Below are 24,523 nucleotides of genomic sequence, written 5' to 3' on the forward strand. Positions count from 1 at the left end.
TTTATCAGGAGCAGATCAAACCCCAGAGGTTTAGCCTCAGTCCCAGCCCTGCCATTATCCCACCTGTGTCATGATTTTAGATTAAACAAAACAGAAGGGCATTGGACCACAGCTGGAGAACCGCTAAAGAGACTGGAAGAAAATAAAATACAGGCAAAAAAGGAGAAAAATTAATTTGGAACTGGTTAAAGTTTAAAGTTTATTTATTAGTGTCACAAAGTACACTTACATTAACACAGCAATGAAGTCACTGTGAAAATCCCCCAGTTGCCACACTCCAGCGCCTGTTCGGGTACACTGAGGGAGAATTTAGCACGGTCAATGCATCTAACCAGCACGTCTTTCGGACTGTGGGAGGAAACTGGAGCTCCCGGAGGAAACCCACGCAGACACGAGAATGTGCACAGCGACCTGAGCTGGGAATCAAACCTGGATTGGGGGGGGAGGTTTTGTGGAGGAGGAGGAGGTGGGGGGGGGAGGAGGGAGGGGTAATCAGTCTGAGCAATGGGGAGGTGCAGTGGGGACTACATTTTCGGGTGTGTGGGGTTCGTGATTGGCCGTGTGTCCCTACAAGTATTGCTGGGGGGGTGGGGGGGGGGGGGGGGGGTGGAGTTTGGTTCGTTCAGGCTGTTCCAGCAGCAGAGGCTTGACAGATCACTCTCTCTCTGCCAGGCCTCTGCTGTTGGAATTGCACATGTGCAGCCACAGGGGTCTGCACGTGTGCAATAGCTCTGAGCACTTTATGGCCCCCTATCTAACGGAGCATGTGCTGGTCTTGGGAAGGGTCCAAACGAGGTTCACAACCAGCTTGTCGTATAAGGAACGGTTGAGGAGTCCTCTGAGTCTATACTTTAGAAGGATGAGGGGAGTTCTATTGAAAATTACAGGATACTGCGAGGCCTGGATAGAGTGGATGTGGAGAGGATATTTCCAGTAGAACCAATGTGCATCTCAAACTAAAAGGATGATCCTTTAAAACAGACATGAGGAGAAATTGTTTTCAGCCAGAGAATGGTGAATCTGTGGAACTCCTTGCTGCAGGTGCTGTGGAGGCCAGGTCATTGAGTGTCTTTAAGACAGAGATAGATAGTTCTTGATTGATAAGGGGATCAGGGGTAATGGGGAAAAGGCAGGGGAATGAAGATGAGAAAAATACCAGCCGTGATTGAATGGCAGAGCAGGTTTGATGGGCCGAATGGCCTAATTCTGCTCCTATGTCTTATTGTCTCTGCTGCTGAAGAGTTAAACCCTGCCCACTGCCTGTTGTAGCTAGAAATAGTCTAGCCCATTTTTCATACACTACGTGCACAATATTGGGGTAAAAACTCACCCAAAAAACAGATCTGCAACTATCCCCTTTTTATGCTAACTGGACACTTAAGGTGAAAAGTTCCATGCCTCTTAATCCTATCTTTGCCCTTTGTGATTTTATACACCTCAGTAAGGTCCCCCCTCATTCTCCTACGTTCCAAGGAATAAAGCCCCAGGTCAACCATTCCCTTTAACTCAGGCCCACTAGTCCTGGCAACATCCTCCATATATTTCCTCTGATTCTAAATGAGCTCGTTACAGTGACTGCACCCCTGCAATCAAATGAAGGGCTAAAACTCAGTAAAACAATCACTGCAATATAAGTCAAATAATACTGCGCAGTGAAATGATTCAGAAAGAGCACATTTTTCCAATGCAGACTTCAAAATCATCTGATAAATTATTTACAAAAATGAAAGCCTTGTGATTTTTGTTGCAGATTAGCTAATTGTGAAATGTGGTTTACTAAAACCTGGCATTGCTTTGCTGTTGATTTCTAAAGCAAACACTGCATTAACAAAATAAATGTCATCATAATATGAACTCCCAGTAATATATTTGGCATTTTACTCTGGATTTAATGAAAAGTCCCTGACAAACAAAGTAATTACAATTAGCCCTTAATTGCCGAAAGTAAAATTAAGAATGTGAACGTAGCTTTTTGAGGACTTAAATTGATGGTTATTCCTGCAAGTTCCTGCTGTAATGTCAATAGGAATAAACGGAACAGCTGCATACCCCACCAGGATACTTCTACTCAGGGTGGCATAGTGGCACAGTGGTTAGCACTGATGCCCCAGAGCGCCAGGGACCCAGGTTCAACTCCGGTCTTGGGTAACTGCCTGTGTGGAGTTTGCATGTTCTTCCCATGTCTGTTTGGGTCTCCTATCACAGTCCAGAGGTGTACAGGTTAGATTGATTGACCATGCAAAATTGTCCCTTAGTGTCATGGGAGGATTGGCACGGTAAATACGTGGGGTTAGGAGGATAGGGCCTGGGTGGGATTGATGTTGTTGCAGGCTCGATGGATCAAATGGCCTTCTTCTGCACTGTAATGTTTCTAGGATTGACATATTTTGCATACTGGCTGGTACCCGTGTGGTCCTGTAGGTGTGGAGTCACTGCATGCTCCTTAACGATTACGAGCACAAGAGTATAGCACCAATAGTCTGGATTTTAATTTAACACAGTGCAGTGACTGATATGGGTTACCTGAGGGTACACAGGCTGCGATTAAGTCCTGGATCCCAAATATTAGTTGGAGATTATTCTTTTCATCTGGAACAAGCAGTTCACGGAGATAAGCGGCCATTGAGCAGGGCATTCTTTTCTCTCTTTTTGGGGGAGGCAGTAGCATCCAGCACCCTCTCCAGCCTCTTTGATATCATTCACCAACTCCCTAAAATCCCATTACTCACAGTCCCTTGGTCAAGATCCTGCAGTTTTATGCTTTGACATGCCTACCACCTTGGATCCATCGATGGATAATTCCTATGTTGCTTCAGTCTCCCTATTTACATTTCAAAGTTCTCAATCTTAAACCTTTTTGGAAAGAGTAGGTAGGGAGAACCTGTTCCTTCTCGTAAAAGATTGAGAGGGCACGGATTTAAAGTGATTTGCAAAAGAAGTAAAATTCAAAGCACAGATTGAGGATTTTAAATGTTTTTAACATGATCATTGCAAAGAATAAATTCAACATTCTCCCAACCACTCCCCCCACTCCGCGCGGCAGTATTCCCAGCCGATGACCTGCTCTTGTAGCCATTGTGTTTATGTGGTGAGTCCAGTTGAGTTTCTGGTCAATGGTAACCCCAAGGATGTTGACAGTGGGGGATTCAGTGATGGTCACACATTGAATGTCAAGGGACGGTGGTTAGAGTGTCTCTTATTGGTGATGGTCGTCGCCTGGCTTTTGTGAGGTGCGAATGTTGCATGGCACAACAAAAAAAAATCTTTGCTGTTTAATTTTACTGACATTTATTTATTAATGGTACAAGTAGGCTTACATTGACACTGCAATGAAGTTATTGTGAAAATCCCCTAGTCATCACACTCCGGCACCTGTTCGGGTACACTGAGGGAGAATTTAGCATGACCCATGCACCTAACCAGCTCGCCTTTGGACAGCAAGAGGAAACTGGAGCGAACCCAGGCAGGCAGGGAGAGTGCAAACTCCCACAGACAGTGACCCACGGTGGGAATTGAACCCAGGTCCCTGGCGGTGTGAGGCAGCAGTGCTAACCACTGTGCCATCCATACTATCAGAATATTAAAAAAGAGGTGCTACGTCAACTGGAATGTGTTTTGACATATTTGAAACATCGTCTGCCTGCCACCCCATATTTGCTAATTGGGTCTCTTCCTTCATTTATTTACAGATGATTCGAGCACAGGATGGAATGGACAAAAGCTGCCTCAAGGATCAAATGGGGAATATACAAATGAAGATCCCACAGGAAAACAATGGGGTATGATACCTTACATTTTCAAAATGCTGAAGCACTGACAACCAATTATTTCTCTAAGAAGACCATCAGATATAGGAGCTGGAATAGGCCATTCAGCCCTTCGAGTCTGTTCTTCCATTTGATGAGATCATGACCGATCTGAAATGATAACCCTCAACTCCACTTTCCTGCCTGACCCCCATAATCCTTGATTCCCTTACTAATTAAAAACTCAGCCTTGAACGTACTTAATAACCCAGCCTCTGCATAAAGGATTGCACAGATTCACTACCCTCTGAGAGAAGAAATTCCTCTTTGTCTCTTGTCTTAAATGGGTGATCCCTCTCTCTGAGATTATGACATTTGACCCAAAGCTCTCCCACAAGTGGAAACAACTTGTCAAAATGTACCCTGTCAAACCCCTTGAGAATTTTATGTGTCTCAGTAAAGTCATTCTTCTAAACCCATTGATTACAGGTCCAACCCACTCAACCTATCCTCATAAGAAAATCCCTTAATACCTGGGTTCAACCTAGTGAACCTTCTCTGGGCTGCCTCCAATGCTAGTATATCTTTCCTTTTATAAGGGGACCAAAATTGTTCTCAGTATTCCAGGTTGGCTTAACTAGTGCCTTGTATAGTTTTAGCAAGAATTCCCTATTTGTATACACCTTTCCCTTTGAGAATATGTATAGTATATATTTCCTCCCCCTTTCCCCTTGACTCATTCGCATTTTTGGAATGCTATTAGTGTCTTCTACTGTGAATACTGACATATTATTTAACTTCTTTCCATCTCCTAATTTGGAGATGCTGGCGTTGGACTGGGCTAAACACAGTAAGAAATCTCACGACAGCAGAGTTGCTGAGCAGAGACCGATAGCCAAGTTCCGCACACATGAGGATGGCCTCAACCAGGATCTTGGGTTCATGTCACACTATCCGTAGCCCCCCACATTTTGCCTGGGCATACAAAATCTCACTAACTGCCCAGGCTGGAGACAATACACATCTCTTTAACCTATGCTTAACACTCTCTCCACTCACTTTTAAGTCTTGATTACCTGTAAGGACTCGCATTCCAACCATTATTTTGTAAATTGAGTTTGTGCCTTTATATGCCCTGTTTGTGAATTGAATTCCTACTCACCTGATGAAGGAGCAGCGAGCACTCCGAAAGCTAGTGGCTTTTGCTACCAAATAAACCCATTGGACTTTAACCTGGCGTTGTGAGACTTCTTACTGTGTTTTCTCATTCCTCATTATTATTTCCCCATCTCATTCTCATGCTCCCTATGGCCTTTCTCTTCTTTCTTTTATATTTGAAGAAGCTCTTGCTTTCCATTTTCATATCGCTTGCAAGTTTACCCTCTTATTTTATCCGCTCCCTTTTTGTTATGTTTTGATTACCTTTTATTGGTTTTTAAAGCTTTCCCAATCCTCTGGCTTACCATTAATCTTTGTTGTATGTTTCTTCTTTCAGTTTAATACTGGAAGGACACTTAATACTTAACTTCTTTTTTAACCATGGTTGACTTATCCCCCTCCTAGAATCTTCTTCCAAACTCAGATATATTCTTATTGTGAGTCATGAACTATTTTCGTAAACGTCTGTCATTGCTGATCAGCTGTCTATTCTCCTTTCCCCATCCACTCCAACCAACTCTGCCCTCAGTCCTAACTGTGTGTTAGGCACAGTTATTTCTGACATAAGTTTCTCACTCTCAAACTGAGTGCTTTACTCTACCATGTTATGGTCACTGTTTCCCAGAAGATCTTTTACTCTGACATTAACCTGCCTCATTACACATTACCAGACCCAAAATAGTCTGATCTCTTGTTGGATTCACAACATATTGCTCTAGGAAACTATCTTGAATACACTCTATGAATTCTTCCTCATGGCTATCTTTACCAATTTGACTTTCTCAATCCACATGAAGATTAAAGTCTCCCATGATTAATGTACTGCCTTTTTACATGGTCTTATTACCTTCTGATTTATGCTCTGTCCTACAGTATAGCTAAAGTTAGGGGGCCTATAGACTATTTCCACTCGTGTCTTCTTTCCCTTGTTATTTCTTACCTTCGCTCATATGGATTCTCCATCATCCGAACCAAAATCATTTCTTGCTATTGTACTTATTCCATCTCAGATTAACAAAGCAATGGGATTGACTCTCAATGTCCCCTCTGAAATGGCTTAGCAAGCCATTCATTTGTATCAGTGGTTCAAGAAGGCAACTCACCACCACCTTCTCAAGGGCAACCAGGGATGGGCAATAAATACTGGCCAACCAGTGATTCCCACAAATGAATACATTTTAAAAAAATCCCACCACCCTTTCCTTCCTGCTTGTTCTTACAAAAAGTTACATACCCCTGAATATTTAGTTCCCAGCTTATATCTCCTTGTAACCAAGCCTCTGTATTGGCTATAAGCTCATACCCGTTAACCTCAATGTGTGCAGTTAAATTTTTTTGTGCAGAATATTATGGGATTCAAGTAAAGAGCCATTAATTTTGCTTGTTTTTTTGACCCTGTTGTATTTTTTAAGTGTATATACTCTGTCCCTTCCTGTCACACTCTGGGTATCATTACCTAAATAGCTGCCTTGTAATGTTGCCATATCCTTTTGCTTTGTAAGCCTACATATCCCCTTCCCAAAACCATCCTACTCTCTAATTAGTTTAAAGCCCTCTCTACTTCCCTAGTTATGCGGTTTGCAAGAGCACCCGTATCCAGTTCAGTTCAGATGTAGACCATGCCAATGCTGCAGCCCCCACTTTCCCAGTACTGCTCCAGTGCCCCACCAACCAAAAACCTACTCGTCCCACACCAGCCTTTGAGAATTTCCCGATGCCAATTTGCACACGGCTCAAGTGATAATTCAGAGATTATAACCTTGGCAGGGTCTGTGGTTTAATTTAGAGCCTAGCTCCTCAAACGCTGTATGTGAAACCTCTTTCCTCACTCTACCTATGTGACTGGCAGTAATGGACCATGACAATGGGGCCCTCTCCCTCCCACTACAAGTTCCTCTCCAGCTCAGCGCAGATGTCCTGAACCCTGGCACCTGAGCAGGTGACATAACTGTCTGGACGCTGGCTTTTTGCTGCAGGAAACAGTATCAATTCCCATAACTATACTGTCCCCTTCTACCACTAAGTTCTTATGTGCACTCCACCCCCCTCTCCACTTGAATAGTTTCCTGCACCATGGTGCCACAGCCAGTCAGCTCATTCACCCTGCAGCCCTCACACTCAAGCTGAGCAAACCTCAAACCTGATGGACAGTTGCAGAGGCTGACACTCCTGCACTTCTTCCCTCTGGGCCTCCGCACCTGCCTCAGCTGCACTCCCCCGTCCCTAAACCTGAAGACCCTATCCTAAGGGATGTGACCATCTCCTAAAGCAAAGCGACCAAGTAACACTCCCCCTCCCTTATGTGTCACAGTGTCTGCAGCTCAGCCTCCAGCTCAATGGGTCTAAACCAAAGCTCCTCAAGCCACAAACACTTACTGCAGACGTGTTTGTCCTGGATCACAACTGCATCCTGGAACTTACTTTCTTCTTTCTCTTGTTATCTTTGAGTTGGGTACTACATTCTTGGCTGCTTTGATTAGGCAACAATTATTGTACAGATGGTGTTTGATGAGTTTGTGCCTGTGGATGCTGTAAGTGACAGCTCAGCCAAGTAAGTGGAGCTTAAACAGGAAATACTGTTGCCTTTGGAATATGTTCAGAGTGAAGTGCTTATTGGTTAGCAATGGAAACCAGTCATCTTCTCTCATCTCCTTCCCTCCTTCAATCACATTGAGTTAACAAGGAGTTAATCTTTTTAAAAATTTACTCATGGGACATGGGCATTGCTGGCTGGCCAGCATTTATTGCCCATCCCTAGTTCTCCAAAGGCAGTTGAGAGTCAACCACATTGCTTTGGAGTCACATGTAGGCCAGACCAGGTAAGGATGGCAGATTTCCTTACCTAAAGGACATTAGTGAACCAGATGGGTTTTTGCAACAATCGGCAATGGTTTCATGGTCATCAGTACATTTATAATTCTATATATCTTTTCAAGTTCCACAATTTGCCGTACAAGATTCAAACCCGTGTTGCCAAAACAGTAGCTGAGTTTCTGGATTAATAGTCTAGTGATAATATCACTAGGCCATTGCCTTCCCATGGGAAGTAGGCAGTTATATCTGGTTAAATACATAAAGTAGTGCGATGCTGAATCATAGACTGGTTCAAACACTGCTCCGTATTTATTTGCCCAATTTCAATTGGCATCGCAGTCAGACCCCCACTTTTCTATTTCATTCATTGGGATGTGGGTTAATAATGCCAAGATATTCTTTATTTCCAATTCCTGGAAACCCAGAGGAGACATAGGGCAGGAGTTAGTGCTTGCCTGGGGACAAGTTTGGCGGTTGGGAGGGGGGAATGGGAGGTGCATTTAATTGTACAGAAGGCTGCAGGATGGGACCTCTCCACCTTTCTCCCTCCACCTTTCTTCGCCCCACCCGATTCAGTCTGGGGCAGGGAGGTGGCAATTAATGTGCAGCTGCTGGTGTTCAGCCTGCTGCAGATGGGGACAGTCACCATGTGGGGAGCAGCAAAACTCTGCCTGGTTTCCATTCGGTCTCAGAGGTGTCCTTTGTACAAAGGCACTCAGTGTCTGATCAGGAGACCTGGCATCGGGAAAGGGGAGGGGAATGCTGAAAGCCACCCTGCAGCACTTGTGTCTCTGCCCCCACCCCCAATACTACTCCCCCCCCCCCACCCACCTTCTGATCCCCATCTTACTGTCACTCACCTTTGCCCTCTGGTCCCACAATGACCCTGGACCCCTGGAGGCTGCCAATACTCCCACTGGTTAAAATGAGGAGCTCCTGCCCTGTGGAATCCCTTTGGAACTGATAACGTGGTGTCCTGCTGGTTTTCTGAGCGCTCCCCCCACCCTCCCATCATGTGTGTGTATGTGTGTGTGTGTATGTGCCCACATGCATGCATGTGTGGGTCTATAAGTGTGTGGCTGTAAACATGTGTGTATGTGTGTCTGTGTGTGCATGTATGTCTGTGTTCATGTGCGCATATGTGTGCATTTCCGTATGTGTTTGTGTCTGTATCTGTCTGTGGGCACATGTGTATGTGTGTGTATCTGTGTGTGTCTGTATGTGTGTTTGTATGAGTGTGTGTATGTGTTTGTATATCAGTGTGTGTATGCACATGTATGCACGTGCACACTTGTATGCATGTGTGTGAATGTGTGTGTGCACACGTGTATGTGTGTGTATCAATGTGTGCCTGCATATGTGTGGGCATGTTATGTGTATATGTGTGTCTATATGAGTGCATGCCTGTGTGTGCCTGTATATATGTATCTATATATGTGCATATGTGTGTGCACTTGTATGTGTTTCTATGCACTTGTTTGTATGTATGTCTGCTTGTGTGTGCATCTATGTTATACCAATGTGCATCGGTATGTGAGTGTGTGGGTGTGTGTGCACGAGTGTGTGTATGTACGTGTATATGTGCACATGTGTAAGAGCATGTGTGCATGTTTGTATATGTGTGTGTGCGTGTCTGTGCATGTATATGTGCACATGTGTAAAAGCATGTGTACGTGTCTGTATGTGTGTGCGTGTGTGTGTGTGCGTGTATCACTGCTGCAGTCACACGTGAAGAATAACATTACGGTCAGTAAACAAAAGAAATGGAAAATAATTGAAAAAGGCAGAAGAATACAACAGGGAAACTGAGTTAACCTTTAGTGTTGAAGAAAAGCATTACTAACAATAATATAGCAGAACCAAAATCCTGTATCATATCCACCAATTTATCCGAGTTGAGCAGGATAGCAATGTTTTTATCCAGAGAAATATGGAATCATATACCTGCTTTCATTATAACTCTTTATTAGATCTTTGATAAATCCAGGATTATATTTGTCCACCGGGTATTTCTTATTCATTAATATCTCCGCAAAGATTTAGAGAACCTTTATCTCTCCTGAATCATTTCTTCTAAATTCACACCGACTGCGCCTTTCACTCTCGGTCTTCTTTCAATGAAAACTGAAAATGTTCCTGAGCTTCTGGCACATGGTGCTGCCTAGCTCGCGGTTCAACATTCATGTCCCAATCTTTTTTTTTGAAATCGCAGGATAACTAAACTGTCCTTTGGGTTGTCAGGTAGAACTCCTATATTTCTTCCACTCTTTAATATCCTAACCAGAAGTATTCCCCCTTTCCTCTTTCATTTCCTCCTGGATGCTTGGGTTTATTTTGCTTGGCCAGGGAGGCTACTGGAGTCATCCCTTGGGTTACTTCAATGATCCGCATTGTATTAAGTCTGCATATGTTACAGTTTTCTGACTAAAAATGTGTGGATTGGGAATTAGTTGACTGTCTTTGGAAAGAATTCATTGAAATGTGTCTGCCATTTCCCGATCTTCCACATTATTTCTCTCCTTTAAAGGACTTAGCCGACTTCTAAAGCACACTCTGCTGCATATAATTTATTAATGCTCCCTCTTGCTGCTCTCACAGGGACAGTGGGCTGGAGAACAGAGGATAAAGTCGTTATTTTTTATTCATTCATAGGCCATGGGCATCACTGGCTGGCCAGCATTTATTGCCCATCCCTAGTTGCCCTTGCAGGGCAGTTGACATATCTACAGCAGTCCTTGACTTTACGGTGTTTGAGTTATGACAATCAATACTTACGACGCATAAAAATTGATACCTGGTTTCCCATCTAAGACTGGGTAAAAGCAAATTATTGCGGATGCTGGAATCTGAAAGCAAAAGAGAAAATGCTGAAAAATCTGAAAAAGGAGAGAAAAGAGCTGACATTTTGAGTCCAGATGACCAGCTTTGACAAAGGATCTTCTGGACTCGAAACATCAGCTCTTTTCTCACCTTACAGATGCTGCCAAACCTGCTGAGATTTTACAGCATTTTCTCTTTTGCTTTCCCATTTAAGACATTAGTTTTAAATTTACAATGTGTGGGTTAGTTTGATTGGCCATGCTAAATTGCCTCTTAGCGTTGGGGGATTAGCAGCGTAAATACATGGGGTTGTGGGGATAGGGCCTGGGTGGGATTGTTGTTGGTGCAGGCTTGATGGGCTAAATGGCCTCCTTCTGCACCGTAGGGATTCTCTGATTCTATAATGCCATGCCAGTCCATTTCTTTTAGGAATATGATTTACGAATTTGATATGCTTTGAATGTACAAGTTGCAAAACCTCCTGCTGAAACACTGGGCCCTCTGCACGCTTCAGGCCCCAGACCATATCTCCAGGCCGGATGGTTGCTATGGAGAACGGTCGCTGTGACCTGCCAGCAGTTGGACGAACTGGAACCAGAAACCGGAAAACCAGGAAATGTGGCTGTAATTCCTGGCATGTCTTACTGTTTGGTAGAAACATAGAAACTAGAAGCAAGAGTAGGCCATTCAGCCCTTCGAGCCTGCTGCATCATTCATTTTGATCATGACTGATCATCAAATTCAATATCCTGATCCTCCTCCTCTTGTCCTTCCCCCCCGCCCCCACATATCCTTTGACCCCTTTAGCCTCAAGAGCTATATCTAAATTCTTCTTGAAATCGGACAACATTTTGGCCTCAGCTACTTTCTGTGACAGCGAATTCCACACATTCGCCACCTTCTTGGTGAAGAAACGCTTCCTCACCTCAGTTCTAAAAGGTTTACCCCTTATCCTCAAACTATGACCCCCTAGTTCTGGACTACCCCTCCATTGGGAACATTCTTTCTGAATCTACCCTGTCTAACCCTGTTCGAATTTTATAAGTTTTTAATGCGATGCCCTCTCGCTCTTCTAAACCCCAGAGAATATAATCCCAACTGGCTTAGCCTCTCCTCATATGTTACAGACCTGATCTCCCATTGATTACAGTGGGATCTTTCGTGTTTGTGGTCTGAAGCCTTTCGCTGGTCCAGCAATGGAGAACGGTTGCTGTGATCTGCTGGCAGGGGCCTGAAAGCATCAGGTATCTAAAACCACGGAAAATTAGGTCACAACTTGTTGGTAAAAATGCTGCATTTCCCCACTGACGGAATCAATCCCCCATTTTTACCGTTGTTCCTCTGGGAAATCTTAAGATGTTTTGATTGATGATGTTGTGTCATACATCTGTGGACTGCTGAAGAGGCAGGAATTTCAGAGGTATGGACCTAGTGCAGGAAGGTGGGATTATGCTGGATAGCTCTTCATTGACTGGTACAGATAGTATGGGCCAAACAGCCTCCTTCTGTGTAGTAAATGTTCGATGATTTTTATGCAGGTACCATTAGTTGCATAAATATTCATAACTATCATGCATCCAAAAGAAGCAAAGGACTTCTCTGGTTGTGCAGTAAGGTCATCAACACATATTTACAATTTCAATGAACAGCAACCAGAGAAGTTCCTTCCCTAGAACTTTACTATTAGGATAGTTGGACCAGAATAATTGGAAAATCTATTAAAGAGCTAGGTTGGGAAGTGTAGTTGTAATTATTTAAAGAAAATGCAAGTGTCCATATCCATTTTCAATGGGCTATTGTTGGAACTGACAGTTCTGCCTCTGCATCTCCTTCTCCTCTCAAGGCTTTTCCTAAAAGCCACCTCCGCTCTCTCCTCCTAATTTATTGTCTTTGGCACGCAATCGATTTTCCTTTCACATTCCCGAAACATTTTGTGGATTGCGATGAAATGTTCTCCACTTGCCTGGACCCCTGCCACCGCTGTAGAGTGTTAGCCGTGTGTACCATTGACAAGATGCACTGCAGCAACTCACCAAGGTTTCTTCAACAGCAACTCCCAAACCCTCGAGCTCTACCACTGAGAAGGACAAGGCCAGGCAGATACACGGGAACACCACTACCTGAATGTTGTTGTTCTTCATGCTGTTACCTCAACTGTCCCATGAAGAAATGTGTGCATTAAAAAAGGGCATAACCATCATGCAATTCACTCATATTATTTACCAAGTCTTACTGCAGTTTTCTACTGGAAGAAGGGAACTTCTTACATGTCAAAACATTGCCGGCAGCAACAGTGATTTTGCAATTGATTCACCAAGGTGGTACCAGAGCGAGGTGACTTCTTACAAGCTGTGTCCACATACTTTCTAATTCTTATACTTTCGTTCTATGCTTCTAAAACTTCATTCTAACTCTTTTAAACTCTCTGACAATACTTTAACGCTGCAATCTGCACTCTCTCCTTTCCTTCTCTATATATGGTATGAATCATCATAGAATCTACAGTGCAGAAGGAGTCCATTTTGTCTATCAAACCTGCACCGACCACAATCCCACCCAGGTCCTACCTCCATAACTCTGCATATTTACCCTCCTAGTCCCCCTGACACTAAGGAGTAATTTATCGTAGCCAAACGGTTTCATTAAAGGGAAGTCGTGTCTGACAAATTTACTGGAGTTCTATGAGGATGTGTCTAGGGCGGTGGGTAGAGGAGAGCCGGTGGATGTGGTCTTTCTGGATTTTCAGAAGGCGTTTGACAAGGTACCTCACAAGAGGTTATTGCAGAAGGTTAGGGGACATGGAGTTGGGGGTAGGGTGTTAGCGTGGATAGAGGATTGGTTGTCAAATAGGAGGCAGAGAGTGGGGGTCAATGGGTGCTATTCGGATTGGCGGATGGTGACTAGTGGAGTGCCCCAGGGGTTGGTGCTGGGGCCTCAGCTATTTACCATTTATATAGATGATCTGGAGGAGGGAACCGAGTGCAGGGTGTCGAAATTTGCTGATGACACCAAGATTGGGGGAAAGGCAAATTGTGCGGAGGGTGTGGAGAGTCTGCAGAAGGATCTAGATAGGCTGGGCGAATGGGCCAGGAAATGGCAAATGGAATTTAATGTTGGCAAGTGTGAGGTGGTCCACTTTGGTAGGAAGAATGGTAGGAAGGACTATTACTTACGTGGCGAAAAACTGCAGCAGGCGACGGTGCAGAGGGACCTCGGGGTCCTTGTGCATGAGTCGCAAAAACCCAGCTTGCAGGTGCAGCAGGTGGTCAGGAAGGCGAATGGGATGCTGGCCTTCATAGCGAGGGGGATTGAATATAAAAGTAGGGAGGCCTTGCTGCAGCTGTATAGGGCATTGGTGAGGCCGCAGCTGGAGTACTGTGTGCAGTTTTGGGCGCCGCACCTGCGCAAGGATATTTTGGCCCTGGAGGGAGTGCAGAGGAGGTTTACTAGGCTGATACCGGAGTTGAGGGGATTGAGCTATGAGGAGAGGCTGAATAAACTAGGCTTGTACTTGTTAGAGTTTAGAAGAATGAGGGGAGATCTCATTGAGACGTATAAGATGATGAATGGGATGGATAGGATAGAGGTGGAGAGACTCTTCCCGCTCAAAAAAGACAGTAGGACTAGGGGGCACAGCCTCAAGATAAAGGGGAGGCGGTTTAGAACGGAGTTGAGGAGGAACTTCTTCACTCAAAGGGTGGTGAATCTCTGGAATTCTCTGCCCGTTGAAGTGGTGGAGGCTGCCTCGCTAAATATTTTTAAGAAGCGGGTTGATGGGTTCTTGATAAGAGAGGGGATTAAGGGTTATGGGGAGAGGGCGGGAAAGTGGAACTGAGCCACAACAGATCAGCCATGATCTTATTGAATGGCGGGGCAGGCTCGAAGGGCTAGATGGCCTACTCCTGCTCCTATTTCTTATGTTCTTATGTTCAAACAACCTAACCTGCCCAACTTTAGACTCTGGGAGGAAACCGGAACACCTTGAGGAAACCCACGCAGACAAGGGGAAAATGTGCTAACTCCAGGCACACAGTGACCCAAGGCTGGAATCAAACCTGGGTCCCTGGCACTGTGAGGCAGCAGTGATAACCACTCTGCCACTGTGCCACCCCATGCTTTATCTATTTAGCGCAAGAAAAGTACTTCTCACTGTCTACTAACACGTGACAATAATAAATCAAATCAAATTAAAAGCAGTATGTTGTGATGTTGGTGAGGTTCACACTGGCAGTACTATTTAATTCCTAAATGCAATCCTATTTTTTAACTTTTACATTTTTTGGCTACATCTAAATACCTGAGAAATGCCAACTATAAGGAATTATTTTTTATATCCCTTTTATTCTAACGTGGGACGTTGGGATCACTAGCAAGGCCAACATTTAATGCCCATCCCTAAAGTTAAAGTTTCCTAGTCACAAATAAGGCTTACATTAACATTGCAATGAAATTGTTGTGAAATTTCCATAGTCGCAAAACTCCTGTTTGGTTCAATGTGCATTGTCAGCACATCTTTCAGATTGTGGGAGGAAGCCAGAGGAAACCCATGCAGACACAGGGAGAATGTGCAGATTCCACACAGACAGTGACTCAAGCCGGGAATCAAACGTGGGTCCCTGGCGCTGTGAGGCAGCAATGCTAACTACTGTGCCATCATGCGGCCCCGACACACTATAATTTCCCCATGTTGACTTGCTTTCAAGATGATGCTTTAAATGCAGGGTACTGATAACAGGGATTGGGTTGAAGCGCTGATCTGAAAGTGAGCAAATATCATGCACGTGAGTTCACCACAAAGTGTCTTCTTCAGGTTTATCTGCTTGTATCAGCACTTCCACTCCGTCAGGCTCAAGAACTTTACACAGCATGCCAACCAGAATCAAAGTTCTGACCTTTACACGAATTGTAGACAGACCTTTTGTTGAGACACTGACACCCCCTTGTGTATTTCTAGAAATTTCTGAATATATTACACATTTTTGCTTTCTTTTTTCTTTTTAATCTTCTGAAGCTCACCATTTAAGCAAGCCTACTTGACTAGGTCAACAGAAAGAGAAATATGCACTGGTCGTTCAAAATTTCAGATTCCTTTAAGATATTTCAAAGCCATCACATGAACATAAGTGGCAAGATTTGGAGCTCTGTAACATAAGCATATATAATAAGAACTGAGAACAAGGATGGTCTGATGTGTAGGTTAGATGGATTAGCCATGTTAAATGTGCGGGATAGGGCAGGGACGAGGACTCTGTCAAAGTGTCAGTACAGACTTGATGGGCTGAATGACCTCTTCTCCACTACAGGGATTCTATGATTCTGCAATTTCAAAGCATAATTAGTAAAATAAAAGCCAGGGTCTGTGTGATGAGGGACTCAATCTGGTTGTAAAATATTAGCGGGTTCAATTCCTTTTGGCAGTTCAGTAGCGAAACTAAGGGGAAACCGTGATATAGTGGTAATATCACTGGGCTAATAATCCAGAAGGCCCAGGCTTTGAGAACATGGGGTTCAAATCCCATTAAACAAAAACCTGGAATTGAAAACTGGGGCAGGATTTTCTGGCCGCATTCGTCCCAAAAGTGGAAAATTCCATCTGAGGTCAATAGACCTTTGCAGGGTCCATTCCCTCCAACTTGCTCTGATTCCTGTGGTGGGTGGGACAGGAAAACCACCCCAGTCTCAGTAATGGTGACAATGAAACTACCTTTACATTTTTGTAATTGGGCTCACTTTAGGCTAGGAAATCTGCCATTGTTACACGGCCTGGCCTACGTGTGAATCCTGACCCACAGTAATGTGGTTGATTGTGAGCTACCCTGTGGCAAACCACTCAGTTGAAGGAATATTTTGGGTTGGGGAACAAATGTTGGCCTTATCAGCGACACCCACGTCTAATGAAAGAATTTTAAAAAACTGACTTGTGTCAAATTTCTTTGCATGATCTTTAATTCATTTGAATATTTTATAATGATGGTTACATTACAAAGGGGAAGCTAGATGGTGGACGAAGGAACAGAATGATATGGTAACAGGAAGTGAGGTGGGAGGAGTGATTTTGGGAGTGCGAACATCTGTTGTGTTGAATCAGTTCTGTAACTTCTCTGAATAAAACATTTTTATCTGAATACATTCACCATCTCGTGAGACATCTGTCTGAAACAGGATGGCCAAATAATTCTGTTGGATCTTCCTTGCAGATGGCTTGCTGCCCCCCCGCCCCCCCCCTGCCAAATGGGAAGCGATAGACTCTTTTCCTGTTAAAGTCAAGCAGTTATTTTTCATGAGGCAAATGTACACTTATTCAACGACACAGTGGTAACAGCTTTTCTTTGGTAATTGTAGTCAGGCCCCGGTTTACTCAACCCACCAAAATGCGTCGCAGAGTGATAGCCCGTCCGGTGGGCAGCTCGGTCCGGCTGAAGTGCGCCGCAAATGGGTACCCCCAACCCGATATCACCTGGCTGAAGGACAACAAGCCTCTGACGCCTCAGGACATGGGAGACACCAAGAAAAAGAAGTGGACTCTGACCCTGAAAAGCTTAAGGCCCGGAGACAGCGGGAAGTACACGTGCCGCGTCTTCAGCAGAGCGGGCGAAATCAATGCAACGTACAAGGTTGAAGTAATCCGTAAGTACTGCACTGGATTTAAGGAGGGATTAAAATAATGGCCTATTTGAAGACAGTTGCAAGCAGTCTTTATGTCTGCAATGAGAAACACATGGCCCAAGTCTGTGCTCTGCTCGGGGAGAGTCCAACCTGGAGCGCGCTGCACATCTGGTAGCGATAAGGTTGTGCAGCTGTGCTCGGACGCTAAATGTGTTTTCATTCTAAACACAGGAGCAAGACACAAGACTCAAATCAGACCTCATCCCACTGTCAGATGTGGTGGCTTTATTTTGAAAATCTGAATCAGACAGAAGCAAAAAACTAAAGGCAGCATTTTATTTAGTATGCCATTCAACATTGCAAACAGATAATTCTTCTTACATTTCACTGTCAGCTAAGATTCACTGCCTTTTGCTGTTCCTCAAAACAATAGGTGCATTAAATGTTCCATTAAATGATGGTTTAATTGAAAAGCAGTTGATTTTTCGGGACTGATTAAAGGTTTACTGGATTCATTTCTTCCTCTCCTGCCTCCCTCTCCCTTCCCTCAAGGCTGGGCAATTCTGACTTGTTGAATTCCAGGTTCGGAGTACAACATACAGGGCAAAAGTCTGGAAAAGCTTGTTTTTTTTGATTTGCAAAGTGCGTCAGGAGAAATTTGAAGATAGCAGGGACTGTCTGCAGTTCTTATTTATTTACATTACATTAACACGTCAACAAAGTTACTGTGAAAATCCCCTAGTTGCCACATTCCGGCACCCGAGGGAGAATTTAGCATGGCCAATGCACCTAACCAGCACGTCTTTCGAACAGTGAGAGGAAACCGAAGAACCTGGAGGAAATCCACGCAGACACGGGGAGGATGTGCAGACTCTGCACAGACAGTGACCCAAGACAGGAATTGAACCCAGGTCCCTGCAGTGTGAGGCAGCAATGCCAACCATTGTGGTACTGTGCTGCCCAACAAACTTTTGCATCAGCATTGTTATGGGACACTTTGACCATTGAGGCAGACATTTATATCCAATAGCTCATCTCTCTCTCTCTCTCTCTCTCTCATGCTCAGTTAAGGTGCTAACCTGTATTATAGTGTGATCCACAGATATTGGCAACCCTCTCTTACCTCCCTTAATCAGTTCACATAAGTAAGCTCTGGACCACAAGGGAGGGGTTTCAGATCATTGGACCATGGAACTCAGACAGCCAAATCCAATCGTCTCCTCCTTGACCCAGGATCCAGCAGACCTCACCAAATACAAACAGGAACCATTGCCAATTTTCTTTCCAGCTCCCAGAAACAAGCTGCATCTCCTTAACCGCTGCCTCGGCTGATTAACTCAGTACAGACCAAGTTTCACGTTAAGTCCTTCTGGGCTGCATGGCCTATCCCTTCAGGCTATTGGGAAGCTCACAAGGCATTCCTCATATTGCAATTAATGCCTTGAAATTAATTTTAAATTGCATTAAGAGCATTCTGTTCAAATAAGAATGCATAAGGTAGTTCCCACGCATGGCTCAGTTGAAGTGCACAGCCTTGTTTTGTATGTATGAGCCATGCAGACTAAGTTCCCTTTCTGTGTCAAATTAGTTGATCCCAATGGTGTCTTTCATACAGGAAAGACTCTGCATTTATATAGCACCTTGCATAAAGTCAGACCAACCCAAAACACTTTCTAACAATGAGGTGCTCTGTAATCTTAGTCATTATTGTAACTTAAAAAGCAAGACAGCCAGTTTATGTACAGTGAGGTTCGACAAGCAGCCTGAGATACTCACCAGATAATCTATTTTAATGATGTATAGAAACCCTACAATCCAACCCAGGCCCTACCCCCATATATTTACCCACTAATCCCTCTAACCTATGCATCTCAGGACACTGAGGGCAATTTTAGCGTGGCCAATCAACCTAACCCACGCATCTTTGGATAGTGGGAGGAAACCAAAGCACTCGGAGGAAACCCACACAGACATGAGGAGAATGTGCAAACTCCACACAGGCAGTGACCCAAACCAGGAATCGAACCCAGGTCCCTGCAGCTGTGAAGCAACAGTGCTAACCACTGGGCTACCATGCCGCCCTGGAGGATTTATATTCGCCTCCTGTTCTTCTTTGAATAGTTCCCATGGGCCCTTTTAGTTTAAAAGGTAGTACTGTCCTTTGTTTAATGCCTCATAAATAAAGATAGTACCTCTGACTGCGCAGCACTCCCTCCATCCTGCACTGAGGTGTCATGTTAGATTATAAACTCCAATTGCTGGGTTGGAACTTGAACCCACAACTTAGTGTCCCGGAGTTCAGAATGCTGCTGCTGAGTGATACTCCTGAGTTATTAAAGTTTATTTATTAGTGTGACAAATAGGCTTACATTAACACTGCAATGAAGTTACTGTGAAACTCCCCTAGTCGCCACATTCCAGTGCCTGTTCGGGTACACTGAGGGAGAATTTAGCATGGCCAATGCACCTAACCAGCACGACTTTCAGACTGTGGGAGGAAACCCATGCAAACACAATGAGAATGTGCATACACCCCACAGACAGTGAGTAACCCAAGGCAGGAATCGAACCCAGGTCCCTGGCATTGTGAGGCAGCAGTGCTGACCACTGTGCTGCCCGCAGAGTTAAAATAAAAAGCGGTCAGGGTTACCATCCTAAAATGCTCTTATTTGGCCATTTAAGTGGCTCAGTTGGCCTCTGGGTGTAAGGGCTGTCTTCGATCTTCCTCAGCTTAAAATGCCAAGGGGGTGGAGGGGGTGGGAAGCAAGGGCACTCCACCCCACTGTCTTGCCTGGCACCTTCAGTAGCGCCCTTTTCCCCCACCTCCCAGCGAATTTCTGGAGACCAGTGAAATCCAGCCCTCTATGTTAGATGAGGCTTAACAACGATATTTTCCACTGGGCCACTGACATTGGCCAACAGCGTAATGAAAATGGTTCTTTTAGTGTGGTAGATTATGGCAGAGTTACTCATGTTCAGGGATGTTAACAAATGATACCTACAATCAGCCCAAAACCTGCTGGAGACCAGGATAATGGCTGTACATGTCAATAGTTTAGCCCCATGCCGAGAGTCCTGCCTTGTCTGTGTTTCAACCTATCCACTATCAAGGAAATCCTACAGGCAATCATGATTTAGGAGTCTGGAAGTTAATTAGGCTGTTTTTTTAGACCTTAAGTTACAGTTACCTCACTGCCAGCTGGTAATAATGGGAGTTCATTCATGAAAAACTGAACAGAGCAGGCCCATGTTGGTCTTTTTTTCTCGATCCTGTTAGTGAAACCGTATGGAATTCAGAGTCACTGGGGAGAGATTCTGTTTTTCTCTGTGTGTCCAGGGTTTCTGCCAGAACCTTGAAACTCATTTTAAAATGGTGATGTGCAGACAGCGAAAATCCAGCAGAACCTTGTTTAAAGTAGCTGGATCCCACAACCTGCTGTTCCCCTTGTTGGCTGCGAATTGGACAAAGAGTCCAGTAGGATCCAACAAAAATATTTGAAGTAACACAGACAGGAGAAATGTTATTTTGCTGAGAGGTTGTCTCTGAGAGGTTTCATTTTCTCAGGAAGTGCACTGCAGTGGATTGATTGCTTTTTGCGTGGGACACGACTGCAGTCATTCACTCCTTTACCTGTGCATTCGAATGACGTTGCCGGAGCTAATTAACAGCCCAGCCCCACAACTTGTCTTTATTCACTTGGGGGAAATGGGCATCGCTGGGCCAGCATTTATTGCCCATCCCTAGTTGCCCTTGAACTGACTGGCTTGCTAGGCCATATCAGAGGGCAAGTTGAGAGTCAACCACATCTCTGTGGCTCTGGAGTCACAGGTAGGCCAGACAGTAGGATCATCTATTTATACAGCGCAGAAGAGGCCCTTTGGCCCATCGAGTTCACACGACACATGAGAAACACCCTAATCCTACCTGTGAGCCCCTGGCCCTGACTCTTATGGCGTGCCAAGTGCTCATCCAGATGCTTTCTAAAGGGTGTGAGGCGATGCGCCTCTACCCTCCCAGTCAATGCATTCCAGACCATCACCGCCCGCTGGATAAAAACATTTTTCCAGGTAAGGGCAGCAGATTTCCTTCCCTAAAGGAACCAGATGGGTTTTTCCAACAATCGACAATGGCTTCATGGTCATCAATGGATTCTTAATTCCAAGTATTTTTATTGAATTCAAATCCATCACTACCATGGCAGGATTCAAATCCAGGCCTTTAGAACATTAGCTGAGTTTCTGGATTAATGGTCCAGTGATAATACCACTAGGCCACTGACTCCTCCTATAATTGACACCAATGATGCATTCAGTCCTGTGTCTCTCTGTCGCCTCACAAAAACAGCCTCTTACGATAAATGTTTAAGCCACGCTCCACAAGTTCAACAAGCCTTCACTTCAACAATAAACAGAAAATGCTGGAAAAACTCAGCAAGTCTGGCAGCATCTGTGGAGACAGAAAATAGCGTGACTTTGAGTCTGTGTGACTTCCTCAGGGCTTATATTTTAGAGTCTTTACTGACTCCAGCTAACAACCCCCTCAAATCAACAAAAGCCTTTCAACTTCCTCATATGACACAGAGGTAGTTCTTCTTGTGGCAATTGTTGCAATATCTAATGGTGGCACAGTGGTTAGCACTGTTGCCTTACACTGCCAGGGGCTGGGTTCGATTCCCAGCTTGGGTCACTCTCTGTGCAGAGTTTGCACATTCTCTCCATGTCTGTGTGGAGTCTGCACGTTCTCCCTGTGTCTATGTGAGTTTCCTCCAAGTGCTCCGGTTTCATCACACACTCCAGAAGGCGTTAGGTACATTGGCCAAGCTACATTCTTCCTCAGTGTACCCGAACAGGCTCTGGGGTGTGGCTACTAGGGGATTTTTGCGGTAACTTCTTTGAAGTATTAATGTAAGGTGACTTTGTGACACTAATATTAAAATGAATAAAATTAGAAACAAAACCCAAAAAAGGGCATTTAATTGGTGAATTAACAAAGTGAAAGTAATTGAAAATGCATTGGTGCTTTTCCCTCTGCCAGCATCATTAGTGGCTGTGGCAACAGAATCATTTCGCAATGAACATTGAAGGAGGTGATTCTCCATCCCCTCCTCATGTCTTCTGCTTCATTGTGCAAGTCTTATTTATTTGTTAAATTTGTTGGGGAGTTGGTTAGCTCAGTTGATTGGGCAGCTGGTTTGTGACATACAGTGACAATTTCAGCATGGGTTCAATTCCCGTACCAGCTGAGGTTACTCATGAAGGCCTTGCTTTCTCAACCTTGCCCCTTATCTGAGGTGTGGTGATTCTCAGGTCAAATCACCACCAGTCAGCTCTCCCTCTGATGGCTTTATTAAATTTGTGCTGTTCGCTTTTAAGTTATAATATCCATTTTGAGAGCTAAATAAAGCACCAAAAACACATATAATGATTTGGCACATATAATGATCCTGACAGATTTTGACACCTTCTCGATCAGTATTATTCAAGGCAGTAGAGAGACGTTGATGATAATTTTCGGACCTCTAGTTCCTTCCTCCAATCCCCCAACTTACATCTTCTGAAAAAATTAAAACATGTTTAAGAGGATATTGCAATTCTGCTTGCCCCTTCTCAAGTATAGTGAAAGTGCAACGCGGGAGCCGGGGGGGTAGGTGGAATTATATGCCTTCTCCCTTGGTGTGTTTGGAGGCAGGGAGGGTATTTAATTGGGCTTGTGAGCTGCCTTTTCACCTCTGCCAAAATTAAGAAAAGTCCAGCGTCTAGACTACCAACCTAGCCAACTAAGGCTCTGAAGTGGCCAATTAACATAGGAGTATAAAATGTAGGAGCAGAAACAAGCCATAAAGTACTTCAAGCCCACTCTGCTCAAAAGGATCACGGCTGATCTCATTGGAGTCTCAACCCCACCCGTCCCCTACCCTTCTGTGACCTTAGATTCCTTTACCTATCAGAAATCTATCCAATATACCTGGAATAAATTCAGTGACCCAGCCTCCACAGCTATCTGGGAAGGAGAATTCCACAGACCAATGGCCCTCTGAGGAAATAAAAATTTTCCTCATCTGCATCTTAGAATGGAGACATTTTATTTTTAAGCTGTGTCCCCCAGTTCTAGTCTCCCCCACAAGAGGAAACACCTCCTGTTATCCACTCCATCAAGTCCTCTCAGTATGTTGTATGTTGCAACAAGAATGCCCTTCATTCTTTCTTTGAAATTTATACTTTCACGGGATACAGTAGTCACTGGCAGTGCTGACATTTGGTGCCCATCAGCTTGCTTGGCTATTTCAAAGTAATCCACCACATCGGTGTGGGTCTGGAGTCACATGTTTGCCTGGCCAGATAAGGACGGCAAGTTCTCTTAAGGGCATTAGTGAACCAGATGGCTTTTAGACAATTGGGGGTAGTTTCATGGCACTGCCATTGAGAGGAGATTTATAATACCAGATTTATTAATTGAATTTAAATTCAATTAGGTGCCCTGAGCCTTTATAATCCTAGTCCATTAGACATTACTATGACACCAGTGACTGCCCCTTCAAAGCCCAATGGATACAGGCCCAACCTGTTCAACATTTCTCCACCCCAAGGATGAGTCGAATTAACTTTCTGTGAACTGCTTTGAATGTAATTAAATCCTTTTTCAATTAAGTGTGCAGTTTTGGGCGCCGCACCTGCGCAAGGATATTTTGGCCCTGGAGGGAGTGCAGAGGAGGTTTACTAGGCTGATACCGGAGTTGAGGGGATTGAGCTATGAGGAGAGGCTGAATAAACTAGGCTTGTACTCGTTAGAGTTTAGAAGAATGAGGGGAGATCTCATTGAGACGTATAAGATGATGAATGGGATGGATAGGATAGAGGTGGAGAGACTCTTCCCGCTCAAAAAAGACAGTAGGACTAGGGGGCACAGCCTCAAGATAAAGGGGAGGCGGTTTAGAACGGAGTTGAGGAGGAACTTCTTCACTCAAAGGGTGGTGAATCTCTGGAATTCTCTGCCCGTTGAAGTGGTGGAGGCTGCCTCGCTAAATATTTTTAAGAAGCGGGTTGATGGGTTTTTGATAAGAGAAGGGATTAAGGGTTATGGGGAGAGGGCGGGAAAGTGGAACTGAGCCACGACAGATCAGCCATGATCTTATTGAATGGCGGGGCAGGCTCGAAGGGCTAGATGGCCTACTCCTGCTCCTATTTCTTATGTTCTTATGTTCTTATGTTCTTAAGTAGACCACAACTGTGCATCAGTGTCCAGATGTGATTTCACTAAGGCCCTGTACAGCTGCAGCAAAACTTTCTGGCTTTTATATTTCTTCCCCTTTCCAATAAATGCCAAGATTTGAGTTGCCACTTGCTATACCTGCATGACCATGACTTTTTGTGATCCGTGA

General features: G+C 44.4%; 1 protein-coding gene across 4 annotated transcripts in view; it reads left to right on the forward strand.

The window, feature by feature from the left end:
• Positions 1 to 24,523, forward strand: part of fgfrl1a (fibroblast growth factor receptor like 1a) — a 322,593-nt gene that overhangs the window by 266,863 nt on the left and 31,207 nt on the right. For all 4 annotated transcript variants that reach the window (XM_080199272.1, XM_080199003.1, XM_080199188.1 and 1 more), the window contains exons 4-5: positions 3,690 to 3,779; positions 16,881 to 17,165. In XM_080199272.1, coding sequence (XP_080055398.1) covers positions 3,690 to 3,779; positions 16,881 to 17,165 — 375 coding nt within the window. The remainder of the gene's footprint in view (positions 1 to 3,689; positions 3,780 to 16,880; positions 17,166 to 24,523) is intronic.

Source organism: Carcharhinus amblyrhynchos, chromosome 1 (assembly GCF_965287045.1).
Source record: "Carcharhinus amblyrhynchos chromosome 1, sCarAmb.v2.hapA, whole genome shotgun sequence".
Taxonomy (NCBI): Eukaryota; Metazoa; Chordata; class Chondrichthyes; order Carcharhiniformes; family Carcharhinidae; genus Carcharhinus; species Carcharhinus amblyrhynchos.